Raw genomic sequence first — 16,567 nt, 5'->3', positions numbered from 1 at the left:
CTGACATTGCCTGCCACGTCGACACTGATCGGCCACGTCGGCATTGATCGGCCACGTCGACATTGCCTGCCAGGAGATGCAGGCCGACTTGGACGGTGGGCTTGGCAAACGATTCCTCAGCACTCCAAGGCGGGTGGTGGCGATACGACACCAGTCCCGGCGGGCAGAGCGGGTGCATCGACCACCACCACAGTCGATCGACACCACCACAGTCGATCGACACCACTCAGTCCATCACGACGAACCCATTCGCACCGAATCGTGCCTTCAAACGCAGATATATTGTCGGTTTGATTGGCGAGCTGTGACCATGGCCCTCCATGCTCCTCAACGGTCCATATCGCCGGGTACTTGAGCCAGCGGCAGCACTGTTAGCGGCCCTGTGCGTCGATGCCGGCGATCACACTCTCCAGGTGCTCGCGCTCCAGTGTCCGCATTGCGACTGCGAGTTGCATAATCCGGTCGTCGTTGCTGGGGCTGTCGGCCGCAAGATCGACTGGAGCCAGTCCCATCAGCATGATCCGACATCGGTTGCGTAGCCACTCGAGGGCCGCCGTCTCGTTTCGATCTGTCACCGGCTGCGACAGATCTGTCGGCGTCTCTGGTGGTTGCTGTCCGACCTCCTCCAGCTCGACTTGGCTCATGGTCAAGACACGCACAAGCGCCATAAGCTCGGGTGAATCGCTCAGGGTTGCCTTGAGCCGATAGAACCCAGCGCTGTGTCGGTGCCAAGGCGAACGAGTTAGGTCGCTCCTCGCCAGAAGCCGGTACACCTACCGCATAGGAGGTGGCTATGGAGACTCCGAGTCTCGACAGCAAGGACTCGCCCGTGATATATGGCTCATGACCAACCCAGCAGCAAACCCTGGACGTAGTTTCACTTGCATCTCGCCGCTACCTGGGGAGCCCGTATCTTTCGAGGAGCTGCTTCCGGGCTCGGTTGGAAGCGTCGCCCTCGTCCTTGCCGATGCTGCACCATATTTTGATGCAGTCGTTCTTCCGCTCGCTAGGGTCGACGAATCCAGAGTAGAGCAGAAAATCCTGATTGGATCGGCCGCCGTACGACATGTACACCTTGTCGCAAGCAGAGCGGAGCAGACGAGCGAGAAAGTCAACGGCTTGCTCTGTTGACTATCCCCTATCACCATGCGACGGGGTTGGCTGGTTGACTGACTAGCTGTCGGCCTCGCACGATCAACCTACCTGGTCACCTTTCGCACACGCCGACAGGGTGAGCGAATGTGTGCAGTCCGTGTTCAGCTCATGGAAGGTGGTGATCTGTCGACAGATGAAGGGATATGCTTGAGTATCCAGATTCTCCCGACTCTCACAGGCACTGGGAAGTGTCCATTGCAACACTCGTGTACAGCGCACCTGCATGAACACTGGCATGCTGCGAGGGACGACGATCGTACCTCTCCGGGGCGGTGGTTGGCGAGGTCAAACAGGGGGATCAGGGCCATGCAGGTTCTAGTGCCGTCTGCGCTGGGCACGGGGTTCTGCCGGGTCATAACAACCGAGACGGACCACCGAAAGCGCTCATATGTGAAATCACGCAGCTTGATGGGAAATGATCGTCCTGCGGCCTACAAGACAAGAGTCGCTTGGTGAGCCATGAGAATGGTCCGGCATCTGGCGATGCGCTCGCTGGAGCGAAGAATAGTGCTTGTCGGTGCGCTCCTGACATTCGTGCATGTTCTGCAGCCAGTGTCCAGACATCACAGCACTTCCCAGAACACCCCTGTTGCTTTGGATTCCGTTGCGTCATCACACCGACCCCGCTGCCCCATTGCAATCCTGCCGGTCGATAGGGCTTCCCGGACCCACCTCGATCAACTTGTACAGATGCACATACTGCCGAGCGGTGTTCTTGAGAAGCTTGATCGCCTCCGCTGGACAGAGATCCAATGGTGAGCTGCTTTCCTCTGTTGATACCGTGGGAGGGAGGGCTGACAACGCAGCGCCCGATCCAGGCTCGCGCATGGGTTTCGTCCTTACCAAATACGCTCGTTCCCTTCAGGGCTTCGACTTGGCGGGGCTCCCAGTACAGCGGGATCGTGAAGGGCATGTCGATCAGGGTGTCGAGGTATGGCTTGTACACAGACTTTGGGTTGAGCGCCTCCACCAGAACATGCAGAGCCAGCGATAGCGACGGGATGGCTTGCAGGATCGGGTCACGCTGAATATATCCCTCTGTCGTCCCAGTTCGGACCGCAGAATAAAGGTCAGTGAAGCAGAACAGAGCAGCAGAGCAGAGCAAGACCATACAGGACGGAGCAGAGCAGAGCAAGACCGCACAGGACAGACGTTACTCACTCAGGACCGCCGATGCGGTGTCGACTGAAATCATAACCTGTCGGGGCACGCTGAGGAACTCGGCGCCGACCTGTGCAGGCTCAGGCGATGAGATATCAGCATAGTGGGAGTGGCCATGCAAATCGACACAGGCCGAGTGCAGGCTGAACCCAAGGCGAGTGCAGATGGGCTGGTGAGGCCGCCGATGCAATACCTCGAGATCCTGGGTGGCAAACAGGCCGTATCCTTCCGACTCGGTCTGGTGAATCTCGACGGCAGTGGTATCGACGCTGTGCTGGTGGAGCCACTTGACGAGTTGGGCATAATCGGGGGAGTGTGTCTTTGACTTGGCTCCATCTGAGAAGTGGCCAGCGGGACAGTCAGGGACCAAGCGGCACAGAGTCTTAGTTGCAAGTCGAAGATTCCAGCGATCCGATCCACCCGATGCAAGGACATGCCGTGGATATTCAGAGATGCAGTCGAGCTGGTCTTTGGAATGCCTCCAGTCTCGCCCGGCCGTGTCGAGTTGGAGATCGTCGCCTTGTCGATTGCGGACGACAGCCGACTCCTTCCCTCTCTCTGCGGACTCACCTTTCTGTGCGGCAACGAGTCGATCGATCAGCCCTCGCAGCTCCAGAAAGACCTTCCACTCCTGTGTTGGGAGCGGCGTCGATGGCTTGGATGCGACTGGCGGCAAAAACAAGACGGAGCCGTTAAGCCCAGGACGTCGACCGGGGGGATGCCGAGGGGAGAGGTGTCCAGCCAGCAGTCAAGCAATCGCAGTCCACGGCAGGTGCATGCAGCCTCCAGTGTGCGCTTCCCGCAGATATCGCCCGACAGCATTACGCTCGTATATCTGTTTCAGCAGGGCAGGATCCATCGGGGAGGAGGGGAAGGTGAGATCGGAGCAAGACATGCGCCGTGGTGCCCGCCAAGACATTCGCAGCACCAAACTCGCATCGTACTCGGCCAAGAGCGACCAAGGGCAGCGAAACATCCCTGGGTGTTTCCAATGACGCTTCATCGGCCCCACGACAGCCTTGCGAGTGCCAATCGACACCATGCCATCGACACCATGCCAATCGACACCATGCCAATCGACACCATGCAATCGACACCATGCAATCCACAGGTTATCCGCGTGTTGATGCATCCCGTTTCGCTGCAGACACCTCATCGCACTTCATGACCCTTCATCGCGCCTCATCGCACAGAGACGCCTGGCGACACTCCGGGCTCGCCCACTGGTCGGTTCCTTTCGACCGGATCGACATCTTCGAGGTCCCGGTCACCCTCGAGCTCTTCATGGACACATGCAGCACGCCCGTCCCCGTGCGGTTCAGGCTCTCCGATCTGTTGGCGTACTCGCAGCTCTTCCGGGCGGATCGCACGACGATGCGGCTGAGGTCGTCTGCCGGTTCAAAGTCGGTGATGCCAAGACCATCGGGCTCGCTCTCATCCTCGGTGGCGGGGTACAGCTTGGACCCAAGGATGAACAGCGTCGTGCCCAGCGACAACGACAAGTTCATCAGCGACCGCAGGATGAAGATGCCTCGAGGGCTTGTGATCGAGTAGTTGAGTGGGAACAGGACAGCCACGACCTGGACCCAGAAGCTGATCTACAGGTACGGAGCGATGCATCAGCAGTCAAGATCCAAAGACCCATTCGAGCATTGGCCGACCTTCGTACTGGACCTGAGCAAGATCGATCGGATGCCAAGGGTATTCGGTACAAGGCACACAACATTACCGATGACCTGAGATTGCTCTGCTCGTTGTAGCGGGATGGGACGTGGCGGGTCTGGTACCCCAGCCAAAAGTTGACCATCAGCATGACCATGAAGAGGCCAAAGATCAGCACCGGGAAGGGATCGAAGCCGAGTGTCGTCTGGCTCCGGCAGAATCCGTACGAGCTCAGGCTGTTGCCAAAGCCATCGACCCGGGTGACAACTCTGGTCCAGACCAAGGGGCTCACGACATTCCAGGCCACGACCACAATCTGGGGGGTGTGATGGAACAGACATGTTGGTCAAGCAGTCGAGGGTCCGCCATGCGAATCAGTGCCGATCCATCGCCACAGACACATTCCAGCAAGCTCACTTGTTCCAGCAGAAGCCTCGATTTCATGTCACAGCTGCAGCACTAACAGAAACACAGCACCACGATGGCATCGGATGCTGCCACCTTTGGTACATATCCACTCATCGCCTTTGGTACATATCCACTCATCGCCTTCGGTACATATCCGCTCATCGTCGTGCTTGTCCCTCTCTCTTTGCCACCCACCGTCGCCACCAACGTCGGAGCCACAATCCCCGACATCAGGTCCGCGGCTTTGAACTCGAGCAGCATCAGCTTTGGGTTCTTGAATATCTTGTATATCCGCCACATCTTGATCAGGAGGGCTCCAAACATCAGCATCGTCGGCAGGACCAGCAGATACGGTTGGGACATGCATATCCGCCCGAGAATGGCTGGGTCGGCCACGACGCTGTCGTCCAGGCCCATCAGGTAGTTCCCGTTAAGAGCCACGACCGACGCCAGCCCGATCACCACCAGAAACGGTGGCGAGCCTCCGCGGATCCTGGGGAGGTGGTGGTTGTTGATGATGAGGACGACCATGGCGATCGTCACGGCTTGGCTCAGGGCAGTGATTCCGTAGATGGAGAGACGCAGCCCCCACGATATCGTGCTGCGATCTTCAAATGGATACTGTGGCTGATACTGGCCCAGGTAGATCGACCCTTCGAAGAACGAGTTCAGCTGGTTGATGAAGGTGAGGTTCAGGCAGTCGTCTGGGCCGAGAAGGATGCTGCCGTTGATCTGGGTGGGTTGAATAAGCCGCCGCCATGTGGTTATGAAAAGTGCTCGTTTCAGTTCCGAGCCTGCACGGGTTCGGTAGCACTGATTGCTACTGCGATACGGCATCGCCTGCAACCACTCCTGTCTTATCCTGTGCTGTCCTTCGTTTCGCTGGCCACAGCCATCTGGAGCAACCCAGGCAACCCAGGCATCCCAGGCAACCAAGAACAGCTCGGGCGACCTGACCGACTCGTACAAAATACCCACGTCGTTGACAGGACCGCAGTACCGTTGATCATCGGGCAGCGCACTCAAGCGGTCAATTTCGACATTCAACGTCGCGACCTGATCGAGATTGAAGCGACCGGAGAGACCGCCGAGCTGATTAAATCCATTAACGAGGCCCATGTTGAAAGTGCTGGTGTCGTTCAAGGCGACACCATCGGCAAAATCTTGCACGAGCGGCGAAAACGCCTCGATCCAGTTCAAGACGGCGGTGGCCAGGACTCGGTCGCCGTAGTCGCCGCTGGGGTCACTGTTGGCGGCGATGGCGAAGGAGCTGTTGCTTGCTGCGTCGTAAACAGTGCAGCATGGATGTGTCGCCAGCCAGAGTAGACGAATGGTTATGGCTGGGAAGTATGGTGTTTTGCAGTCACTGTCCCCCGGCCCAACTCCCACAGCTTTGGATCCGTATCGACACCACTTACTGAAGATACTGACGGGAATCACGGTGTTGGTTTGGTATGCCATGACCTTGACTCCGTCGTCGAGGAGCCTCTGTGAGACTGAAGAGTGTAAAGGAAGCTGGTCGTCAAGAATCTGATAGGTGACATGTGAAACAGATGGGGTTGCAAGCAAGATGTACTGCAGGCCGGATGAGGTACCGACAAGACGGACGAGGTACCGACAAGACGGACGAGGTACCGACAAGACGGACGAGGTACCGACAAGACGGACGAGGTACCGACAAGACGGACGAGGTACCGACAAGACGGCGCCTGCGGTCCATTGCTTGGGGTCCAATAACACTGACCTATCCAGCGAATATAGTCACGATGCACCGCTTACCCGTGGTCTCGAGAAACGGGTCGTAGAAGGTCCCGATGCTCCTCACGAGTAGAGTGGCGTTCGGGATGATCCTTCTCAGGCCGAGCAGAAACAGGTTCGAGTGAATGATTGTTCGCGGAATGGCCATGGGCAGCAAGTAGCCGACCGACGATCCTGTCACCGAGAAGACAAAGTCTGAGCGATTCTTGGCGAACAAACCAACGGCGTATCCGGCCAAGTAGAGCGGCTCTTCCTGGCGCAAGGCCAGCCATCGAACACGAGGCGGCAGGATGGAAACGGGTGTGGCCGACCACGACAGGACCCTCAGGTTGGGGAATTGCTGGGTCAGATTGACTGCCACAGCCGAATTGTCGGTGACCGTGACGCCGAGGATGGCAATGTCGATATCGTATTGCTGGATGGTGTCCACCAGCAGGCCGTAGTAGTTGGGCACGTTCAAGTTGAAGATGGCGAATATGTATATCGAATCGCCAAAGAGAAGCTTGAGGTTGTTCAGGCCGACATTCAGGGAGTGACCAAAGCCCTGATCTGCACGAGCCGGATTCAGAGGAGTGGGCGGGAGCACCAGAATGAATGGTCAAGCCAAGGGTTGGAACCGTTTTTGACAATATACCGACAATGCGGCGGACGGATGCAACTTGGTCATGAACTTGACCGATGCATGTGCTGTGATTTGCTCGCTCACCTGTCGCTGGACTGCTGCATGTCAGCAGGACGTTGATAGGCGGGCGGTCTGAATGCAACGATCGAATGAGCATCGGAATAGATCCCGTTGATCCCGTTGATCCCGTTGATCCCGTTGATTCGATGCACCAAATTTCAGGGTTGTCCTGTCTACAGCGAGCAGTGGCTCGTCTCATCTCGAGAGCCCCGATCCATCAGGGGATCTGCTCGAGCGAGCCCAAACGCCCCAAGAATTGGCTCCTACCGATTATCGAGTACACCAGTCCATAGTCGTGAAAGTTTTGCACGTCGTCAAAGGATAGGAGAACGTAGACCTGCCCCTGGAAACCGGCGCTGGTGACGCCTGCATCGACGAAAGCCACGATTGAAGCGTCGCTGAATCGACCAACGAGATCATAGTGGACCGATGGAGTGCCGGCCTGGACAATCCGCAGTGTCGGCGGTGTGTTGGAGAGCGACAATAGCGGAAGCGCATCCGTGGGAATGGTCAGGTTGAGTGTGTTGCCCCCATTGGCGAGCAGATAGCGATCGTTGTTGCCGATCCCACGCGTGGAGGACTGCTTGATGGTGCTGAGGCGGGCCGCTAGTAGCGGAGGAGAGGCAGGAATGCATCAGCAGAGCCAGGGATGGTTGGGGATGTCTGGTGATGGCGGGAAGCTGCAGAGCCAGCGCCAGGGCATATCACGCAGAAGGCGTGGCGAGCCAATTGCTCTAATGACAGCTGACAACACTTTGAGAAAGTTGGTCTCCAGCGACCCAAGAGGAGTGTATGGCGGCCTAACAACACCTACGGTCATAGAATATGATGGCGAATACTGCTTCCGCGCTTGGTGGGCTGCTGGCAGTCAGAGTGCAATGGCACACTCCTTCGTCCATCGGCACCGTGTGGAACGAAACGACGATGGAGGTGCTGTTCAACGGCGAGGTACTGTTCGGTGGCAGTGTCTGCGCTATGGCTGCGACGGATGCGTTGCGGTTGGTGTATGGGTTCCATAGGTTCACAGCGAATTCGGCATTCGGATCGGGCACACACGAAACGGTCAATCGGATGACGGTGCTGCCCTGAATGGGGCTGATATTGGGCGAGACCGAGACGATGCCAAAGCAGGGCAGTGGACAGACGAATGGCAGGAAGGTACCGAGCAACACGGCCAACGCGAGAGCAGAGAGATCCATGCTGGGGGGGGGAGGGAGGGAATGTATTGTCGAGCCGAGATGATCAACCAAGGGCGGCGACGTCGCAGGGAGCGGGCCGCAAGAAACAATGGCTTCAGCCAACGGGCCCAAGTCCAGAGCGACCCTCAGAGGCATCCTTGGAAGGGGGGCGACCTCGAGCGAGCCGGGCCATGGCGGGCGATCGAGGGCTGTGGGAACGAGGGATGATGGCCCGGGCCGAGCGGGATGTGGATGTGGATGTGGATGTAGATTGATTCGTATGTATGGATGTATATTGTCATGTTTATTGACATGTATATTGTCATGTCGGTGTCGATTATGGCCACATTGATGGCCACGAGTGCATCATTCCATTACTGAAGCAGATCATCAACAACAACCACCGGACGAACACAACTCCAAACATCTGTGCGACTTTACTTTACATGGCAGCCATGGCCTCCACGGACCACTACTCTGCACGTTTCATGGTCCCGGGGTTTATTCTCCACGATATCGATATCGATATTATGTGCAGTGGCGATGGTCTCCATGTTGGTCATTTGTTCGTCGCGTTCGCTGCCTGCGACCGCCTTCTGCTTTCCGGCGATCTGCATCAACCCGCCCCCAGCTACAGACTAGCCGTCGCTCGACCATCAGAGTCTCCTCCGTCATGAAACGCACTGGCTTTATTCAACGCCTCATCAACCGGTGGCAAGTCATGTATGCATCCGATCGACATCGCCGTTGTCTGCTGTTGCTGTTGGATCGTTGTCGTTTCTAACGGCAATCCACTCTCCCCTCCAAGCCCCCTTCCCTGGCGTCGTGACCGATTTGTCGGCTATGATCTCGACGGGAACATGTACTTTGAGGGTAGGTCTCTCCCGGAGTTACTGCCACGTTTCAACAAGCGATCTTGCCCAAGGCCCCATTGGCGATCCTGTTTCCGTCCAGAGAACTGACGATCCACTTCCGATTGCTCCGCAGGCCCTCCCATCCGCGAAGGTAACGACTGCTCCAGACGTTCTCCTGGTGTTCAGCAATACGACGCATTCCGGCCGAGCCATCCAACCGACGTCGCTCTGATCCGGCTCTGATTCTGGACCCGGACCTCGGTGGGCTGGGCGATTCTGTTTCAGGAACCCACTATCCCCGGAGGAGGGTGGCTTACGCCGACGGCCGAGAGCATTTCGATCAGTACGAGCCCAATTCGATTCCGGGTAAGGCTCCAGATCAAACAGCGCAAACCATGGCCATGGCTTGACTCTGCGTCCAATGCCGGCCCTCAGAGGACTGGATACGAGACGATTCGCCATATCGACGCTCGGAGCAAAGGCAGGCTCAATCTCATCTTGGCTCATGCTCGATCCCATACCATCCCATCCATCCCATCCGATCCGATCCGATCCGATCGTTCCTCCTTGCGCATGCAGTTCAGTGGCAAGCCTGGATGCGACATACCCGCCCGGCTGGTTCGTAGAGTCCAAGATCGTGTCCATCGCGAGCTGGACGCTGCATCAATCTTCCCAATTGTCTTGGTGCTCGGAACGACAGATGCTCCGTAAGCGCCACAGCAGCAGATCCGCGAGCAACCACACTAATCTGCTTCGATCATGGCATGCGGGTGCCAGAGCCGACGATCCAGGTATGCTGTTTTTGCATGTTCGCAGCCCTCTCCAAGGCGAGCTTGGGGTCCGCAGCTGCCAAGCCCACAGGGTTTGGACATGTGCTGCCCTCAGGCCAACGAATGAGGCTGACGATTGATGTTAATTCGGCTCGGATTCACAGGAACTGATTGCCTCGGAGGAGCAGAAGCAGCGCACGCTGCAGCTCGCTCACGAGCTCGATCGCCAGTGGGACGAGCAGCGAGCCCAACTCGCCAAGGCCCGGGAGGATCTGCAGCAGCTCGCAGCCGGTACGATCGCCCCCGCCGACAAATGCATGCACATGGCGACCAACGATGGCTGGACTGCTGCTGTGCCGACGTTGGACCGAGACGACTGGCTGATTGTCCTTTGGGATTCTATGCACAGGCGAGCGACACACAACCGCCAGCTCGGATGCAGTCGGCCAGGGCGAAACGTTCCAGCCGGGTTCGTGGACGCCGCCCGCTCGGCCGGTCCAGCGAGGCGGTTGAGCCTGTGACGGCCGAGAAAGTGCGGTCCCGAGAGGATCTGGCTGGTTGATCGTTCGCCGAGACGATGCAATGCAGCCGAATCGATGGGGATGTAAAGTTGTCGTCGCGGTAGTAATAGCAGCAGTAGTTGTTGTTGGATAACAATGAATTCCGCACACCGCATAGAGTGCGAATCGATATCACACCGCATAGAGTGTGAATCGATACCACATTCCGTTGCACACCGCATTGCACATTCCAATGGAGACCCCGTCCGACTGCCGTCCCGGTGCTCCACATCACATCACCACATTCACCCCATCCACATCCACATCACGCCAGATCACGCCTCGCCCCGGCTGCGCACACTATCGTCGTGGTCACGGCTGCGCGTCCTCGTCCCGGCCGAGAGCGGACGAGAGCGCGCGCCCGCCAGTCGTCCGCGGCCTCGCCGTCCTCGCCGTTATCGCTGGTGCTCGTCGGCCTATCTCGGTCTCGAAACCGTCAAAAGCGGTCAAAACGGCATCGGATCGCCATCGCTCGATCTGCATCGCTTGGTCTTGATCTGTCTGCGTCAGCAACCCGTCGGCAACCCGCTCGCATCGGCAATCGCATCGGCAATCGCATCGGCAATCGCATCGGCAATCGAGTCGACATTCGCACCAGCAATCGCATCAGCAATCGCATCTCCACACTCCCCTGCCATGTCGTTCCATCCCGGAAGAAAGGTCAACGTCGGCGTCCTCGGCGCTACCGGCACCGTCGGCCAGCGCTTCATCCAGCTGCTCGACAACCACCCCTTCTTTGTCGTCAAGACCCTCGGCGCCTCGCCCCGGTCGGCCGGCAAGCCCTACAGCGAGGCTGCCGCACGCTCCTGGAAGATGGCCTCGCCCGTGCCCGCCCACGTCGCCTCGTTGATTGTCCAGAACTGCCAGCCCGAGCACTTCAAGGACTGTGAGATCATCTTCTCCGGACTCGACTCGGATGTCGCCGGTGAGATCGAGCTGGCCTTCTTCAAGGCCGAGTTCTGCGTCTTCTCGAACGCAAAGAACCACCGCATGGACCCCATCGTCCCGCTCGTCGTCCCGCTCGTCAACCCAGACCACCTCGACATCATCCCCCACCAGCGCCAGACCCACGGCCTCCAGAAGGGCTTCCTCGTCACCAACGCCAACTGCTCCACCACTGGCTTGGTTCCGCCGCTCAAGGCCCTCATCGACAGGTTTGGTCCCATCTCCCGGGTCGTCGTCACCACCATGCAGGCCATCTCCGGTGCCGGCTACCCCGGTGTGCCCAGCCTCGACATCCTCGGCAACGTCGTGCCCCACATCTCGGGCGAGGAGGAGAAGATGGAGATCGAGGCCTCCAAGATCTTGGGCTCGCTCAATGCCGGCAGCTCGGGCTTTGTCGATGCCGAGGGCCTGCGTGTCTCGGCCAGCTGCAACCGAGTCCCCGTCCTGGACGGCCACACCGAGTCGGTCTTTTTGGAGTTCAAGAACCAGCCGGCGCCCTCCCCCGAGCAGGTCGCCGAGGCCCTCTCGAGCTTTGTGAGCGTGCCGCAGACCCTCAAGGTGCCCTCGGCCCCGGCCCAGGCCATCGTCGTCACCGAGAAGCCCGATCGTCCCCAGCCCCGCCTCGACATCATGGAGGGCGGAGGCAACGCCGTCACCGTCGGCCGCATCCGCAAGTGCAACATCTTTGACATCAAGTTTACTGTTCTGTCACACAACACCATCCTCGGTGCCGCCGGCAGCAGCATTATGAACGCCGAGGTTGCCGTCGCCAAGGGATACGTCGCCTAGATGTGTCTAGCTGACTGGCTCGTTGCTCTAGAATGAGGAGGGAAGGGTGCATTCTGCGCCGCAGCGCAGGACACAAGGGAAGGAGAAGGGGGGGACATGCGTCGTCGGATCGGCTATAGCAGCTTCGGATCCAAAGAATTGGTCCATGTCAAGCGAGACCTGTGTGTCCTCGTCAGCGATGCAAATATAGTTCGTCCAGAACGAAACGGGACAGCGCCCATTGCGCTCTTCCACACTTCAACCACCCTCCAGAAAACAAAAAAGCGACGCCCCTCACTCAAACGAAGTGTCGCCCCCGGCTTGGTTTGTGTGGGCTGTGTGTTTGGCTGTGTATGCCGATCCCCATTGGTGGCTCCGAATTCCAGGGTCTGCACGCACTCTGCAGCGACTGCCTCATCCAACAACACCCGCCCTGCTCCAACATGGGGATTTCCCAAGAGTCGTGGAGCATCCCAGAGCTCAACAGACACCAGCACACACCCTTTGCCTCATCGTGTGAAACGAACGGACATTTGTGTATTCACTGCCCAGGTTGCCACCGTGTCTTGGATGATCATGTCCAAGCCGAGCGAGCAGCTCGAGGATGTAATACCGCCTCCCGCCTCTTGCTTAGCCTCCCATATTTGCTCATCGGTTGCCACTGCAGTCTCGATTCGCATCAGGCCGACTGTGCTGTTGCCGTCGCTCTGCACTCCTCGTCGTCGATTCGCAGGCCTCCGGTCTATGAGCGCTTGTATTCATCCCGGATAGTCCACTGCATCGTTTCCTTGTTGGTGATGAGCAAGCGCTTGATGATGTCTTTGAGAATGGCCCTGTTGCGCTCGGCGTTGAGACCCGACATCCTGGGTCGAATGAACGAGATGATTTCCTTCATCGTCAAGGGTACGTTGCCGCGCTGATGGTAACATTCAATGATATCGGCGTCCACGAGCAGACCTGGGGTGCGGGAGAGTGGAAGCGAGCATCGAAGGGTGGATGAGCACGAACATGGGCGAGCAGACAGATAAGCACGAGCATGCGTCCGTGGCCCGGGATGTTGGACAGATACGCAGGGCCACGGCTCGAGATCGGAGTCAGAGTGCCAGGAAGACAGCCAGCGTCCAACTGTAGTTTCCGAGATGCGCAACGAGCGGTACCGTCATTGCTACCGTTCTCCCGCCTTAGCGAGCAGGCACTCACTGTTTGGATCACCCGAGACTCGGGGTGTGGATCGTCCCGGCGACGATCCCGACGGCGTCGAGCCCTGCGACACATGCGATGGGATCGGCCGCGGAGGGCTGTTGGAGTACCGCGGCGATGTCGACGACGGGTGGTTTGGCGAAATGCTGCGCGGTGGCGAGGCTGTCGATTCTCCACGCGAGGCCAACGGTGACGATGCCTTGGGGGCGTATGCATTGTAGTTGCTGGTGCTGGTGCTGCTGCCGCCCGGAGTCGTGCTGCCAGCTCCGTGGCTGCTCATGGGCGACCCGAGTCTTCCTTTGCGATGTTCGCGGAGGACATCGGCGGTTGACGGCGGGAGAGGCGGGCCAGGTGATTTTCCATCCGACCCTTTAGTCTGGGAGCCGATCGCGAAAGTGCATGGGTATAGTGTGTATGGGGAGGGTGCATAGATAAGTTCAACAGGCAGCTGGGCAGTGCAGAGGCAGTTGGTCACCCGCCAGACTCGGCCGTGTCCTATCTAGCCACACTGTACTTTCGAATCATCCCCACCTTCTTGGTATCTCCGTTGCGGTCATCTTCGCGCTTTCGTTTGGCATCAGGGCCGCCTTGCAAGGGCGACGCCCCGCCACTTGGAGCCGAAACCTTGGCACGGATGGTTGTCCCTGCCGGACTCGCCGAGCCCGACCCGCGGCCCTCCTCCGATCGCGGCGTAAGTGGTGTTCGAGGGGAGTCTCTCATCCTCTCCATCATGCTCGTGGGCTTGGGCGAGCGGCTGCTGGACGATGTGGGAATCGGCGAGTCGCCCGACCCTCCGCCGTCCTTCTTCTTGCGCAAAAGGTCGGCCGGCGTTTGCTCTTTTTTCCTGCGCGGGGCTGCCGGATCCTTGGATGCAGACACCGAGGCGGTTTCGGGCTTCTTGCCTTTCTCCTCCGACTCGTTGCCGCTCTTATGATCTTCGTCGTCATCCTAATGCGCCCGATGCACCACAGTGAATCAGTCTGCGGATGCCGGCCACCCAGCTGTTCAAAGTCCAAGCTTCAGCAGAGTAGAGTCCACCTCAACCACGGCTGCGTTTGTTCCTCCGCGAGCCAGGCTGAAAGCTGCTAACCCACCTCCTCGCTGACGTAAGGGTTGCGATCGTCGTCCGAGTCGTACATGTCGCTCTTCTCGTTCTTGCGCAGGTATTTTTTGAGTTTCTGTGGGTACAATAGCGTCCCTGTGTGATGAGATCACTTGGACGGGAAACACATGCTCCTCCGTCAAGGACAATCGACCTCAATCTGTCGATGACCGTGCAGGCAGGTATGCACAGCACGGATGCACACAAAGCAAGTACAGTCACACACGACGCTCTGCCACACCTCGATTCTACGAATAAAACACCCCACAACGATACTGCGGTCCCATTGCCAGACACATGTTCGAGCGCTCACATACCCGCTCGTGTCCGAGCCGCTCTTGGCTCTGCCCGGCTTCCTCGTCATCGTCTTCGTCATCATCGTCTTCCCCAAAGAAGGCACGGTTCGCTGCGCGGCCATATTGGCGCTTGGCTGCCTCTTTGGCTTCCTCCTCGTCTTCGATGCCAAAGTTCAGATCCTCATCGTCCGACTTCATTTCGTCAAAGTCGATTTCCTCCTCTGCATCGTCGTTTCGTGGCCGCCGGCTACGGTTCCGTCGCTCGTCCTGGTAGTAGCTGGGACCAGGTCGGCTAGGGGCGGCGCTGCTTTTTTCGACAGAGGACTCGTCCTTGACGGCGACTTCGTCATCATCTTCCCCGTTTTCCTGGATAGCGCAGCATGGGTGAGCGACACGGAGCCGACGTGGGGGTGGTTGTGCTGATCATCCACGCAGAGCAGGAAGCAGGGAGAAGAGAGTAGAGCAGGAGAGCCGAGAAGCTCCATGTCCGCGATAGCCACGTTCATCAGGGCTCCATCACTAACAGTATCCTCGACGGTACGGCACGAAGATAAAACCAGCGTCAAGCTGCAGCGGCACTTCAAAAAAGCAGTACCTTCTTCTTGCGCATCATCCATAGATCCTGCGAACGCAGACCGCGCTTGATCTTGGACATCTTCTCTTCGGCTTCATCGATCGTGAGCGTCTGGTAGTGCAGCCTGGGAGTGAATTTGTACCACTTTGAAGCAGGGAGGCACTGAAACGATCCATCCTCCTGCATGTAGCGAACAGCGTTGGTATGAGAGCATAAGCAAAGACCCGGACAGCTGCGGGTGCGAGGGGCAATGGCACACAATCATCATCGGGCACAAAATGCAAATCAACACCAAGATGAGATACAGGACCACCAGCAGCGGGCAAAGCGGTGATGAGCCGCGGGGCGTGAATGAGAGCGCGACAAGCGTAGGTGCAGAGGGAGTATCGTGGTGGAGGGCGGTGGCTGTAGCCGAATGAAGAGGTCTCGACAAACGAGCAGCAGAGTCATGGATCAGAGGTGCCCCTTCGCACACCCGTGTGGAAGAGATCCCCCGTGCTTAACAAACTATTGTGGTGCGCCAGAAAACAACGTGCCCAAATCGATTTCAGGGGCATCGGAGGAGAATACGCAGCAGTTCAGCAGGCCGGAAACGATCGCTACCGAGGGCATGAACAAAACGTAGTTGGCGCGGTTGGGCTCGAGGTTGCCCGTGAAGGTGTGCTGCGGGGCATTGTCAAAGTCGGTCATGAGCCAAGGGAAGCGATCGGGGTCCTTGGCCTTGCGTTTGAGTTTGTCGTCGTCGCCAACGGCATTGGGATCGCGGGGGAAGAAGAAGCTCTTGGTCTTCTTCTTGAACAGGTTCTGCTTGTTGCGCTGCGCGTTGCCAAAGGGAGCAATCTTGGATGGGTCCATCTTCACCATGGACTCCAGGGTTTGTGGGCCCGACGAAGACGACGACGAGGGAACGGGGACGACCGGGTTGGAGATGGTGGTGAGCGATGCGTCCTCCTTCAAGAGGGCGGCCTGGACGGCGTTCGTGGGGACTTGGCGAACGAGCTTGATGGGGGGAGTCAGATCCGAGAGGAGAACTTTTGGGCCATGGATCCTCATAATGTGGTAATTCAAAGACGACGGGTCCCCCGCGGCGTCCTTGCTGTCGACGAAGCCGTCGGTGCTGCCGATGCTGACGATTCGAAACTCCCGATACGACTCGGACGGTTTGGAGTCTGAGCCTTGCACCGGGACGGGCTGCAGCTGGACTTGGACGGGCTGGGACGCCGCGTGCTGCTGAATATGCTGGGCCACGGCGGCCGTAGTGCCGGGCTGGCGGCGGAGGGCATCGATGAGCTGCTGCCTGTTGTGCGGGTCCATGTCCTCGACGAGCACAGATCAGGGATGAGCAGATGTTGTTCGCCCCTGGTTGTGCGGATCGGCGAAATGCGTTTCGCGGACATCGATCGTGGATCCAGCCGGCGTGGCTCGATGGATCCAGCCGGCGCGTGGCACAGTCAGCCGTCCCGGTTTGTCATCGGGTCATGCGCAGCACTGCGC

General features: G+C 58.4%; 5 protein-coding genes across 5 annotated transcripts; 2 read left to right on the top strand and 3 right to left on the bottom strand.

Annotated features, from left to right (window-relative positions):
* Positions 1-206: 206 nt before the first annotated feature.
* BJ171DRAFT_535100 (uncharacterized protein) lies at positions 207-3,258 on the bottom strand. The gene is made up of 10 exons (XM_053112840.1): positions 3,142-3,258; positions 2,887-2,982; positions 2,510-2,652; positions 2,317-2,386; positions 1,999-2,193; positions 1,828-1,892; positions 1,416-1,586; positions 1,204-1,278; positions 899-1,074; positions 207-717 (listed from the first exon to the last, which is right to left on the bottom strand). The coding sequence occupies exons 1-10, from the start codon at positions 3,233-3,235 to the stop codon at positions 372-374; spliced, it is 1,431 nt and encodes a 476-aa protein (XP_052961979.1). The 5' UTR covers positions 3,236-3,258; the 3' UTR covers positions 207-371.
* Positions 3,259-3,361: 103 nt separating this feature from the next.
* On the bottom strand, positions 3,362-5,998 carry BJ171DRAFT_535099 (uncharacterized protein). The gene is made up of 4 exons (XM_053112839.1): positions 5,279-5,998; positions 4,582-5,071; positions 4,046-4,294; positions 3,362-3,914 (listed from the first exon to the last, which is right to left on the bottom strand). Exons 1-4 carry the CDS (start codon positions 5,845-5,847, stop codon positions 3,489-3,491), a joined length of 1,734 nt encoding a protein of 577 aa, XP_052961978.1. The 5' UTR covers positions 5,848-5,998; the 3' UTR covers positions 3,362-3,488.
* Positions 5,999-8,603: 2,605 nt separating this feature from the next.
* Positions 8,604-10,402, top strand: BJ171DRAFT_535092 (uncharacterized protein). Its single transcript, XM_053112838.1, has 8 exons — positions 8,604-8,727; positions 8,813-8,877; positions 8,992-9,009; positions 9,144-9,224; positions 9,438-9,476; positions 9,636-9,649; positions 9,793-9,919; positions 10,038-10,402. The coding sequence occupies exons 1-8, from the start codon at positions 8,678-8,680 to the stop codon at positions 10,139-10,141; spliced, it is 498 nt and encodes a 165-aa protein (XP_052961977.1). The 5' UTR covers positions 8,604-8,677; the 3' UTR covers positions 10,142-10,402.
* A 315-nt stretch (positions 10,403-10,717) lies between these two features.
* BJ171DRAFT_535091 (uncharacterized protein) lies at positions 10,718-12,163 on the top strand. The gene has a single exon (XM_053112837.1). The coding sequence runs from the start codon at positions 10,825-10,827 to the stop codon at positions 11,920-11,922; it is 1,098 nt and encodes a 365-aa protein (XP_052961976.1). The 5' UTR covers positions 10,718-10,824; the 3' UTR covers positions 11,923-12,163.
* Positions 12,164-12,418: 255 nt separating this feature from the next.
* On the bottom strand, positions 12,419-16,427 carry BJ171DRAFT_535088 (uncharacterized protein). Its single transcript, XM_053112836.1, has 7 exons — positions 15,677-16,427; positions 15,095-15,253; positions 14,521-14,865; positions 14,196-14,279; positions 13,633-14,049; positions 13,102-13,477; positions 12,419-12,858 (listed from the first exon to the last, which is right to left on the bottom strand). The coding sequence occupies exons 1-7, from the start codon at positions 16,385-16,387 to the stop codon at positions 12,644-12,646; spliced, it is 2,307 nt and encodes a 768-aa protein (XP_052961975.1). The 5' UTR covers positions 16,388-16,427; the 3' UTR covers positions 12,419-12,643.
* Positions 16,428-16,567: the final 140 nt, after the last annotated feature.

This window comes from Polychytrium aggregatum, assembly GCF_025602895.1.
Source record: "Polychytrium aggregatum strain JEL109 chromosome Unknown BJ171scaffold_98, whole genome shotgun sequence".
Taxonomy (NCBI): Eukaryota; Fungi; Chytridiomycota; class Chytridiomycetes; order Polychytriales; genus Polychytrium; species Polychytrium aggregatum.
This window is presented reverse-complemented; position numbering and strand designations above follow the sequence as displayed.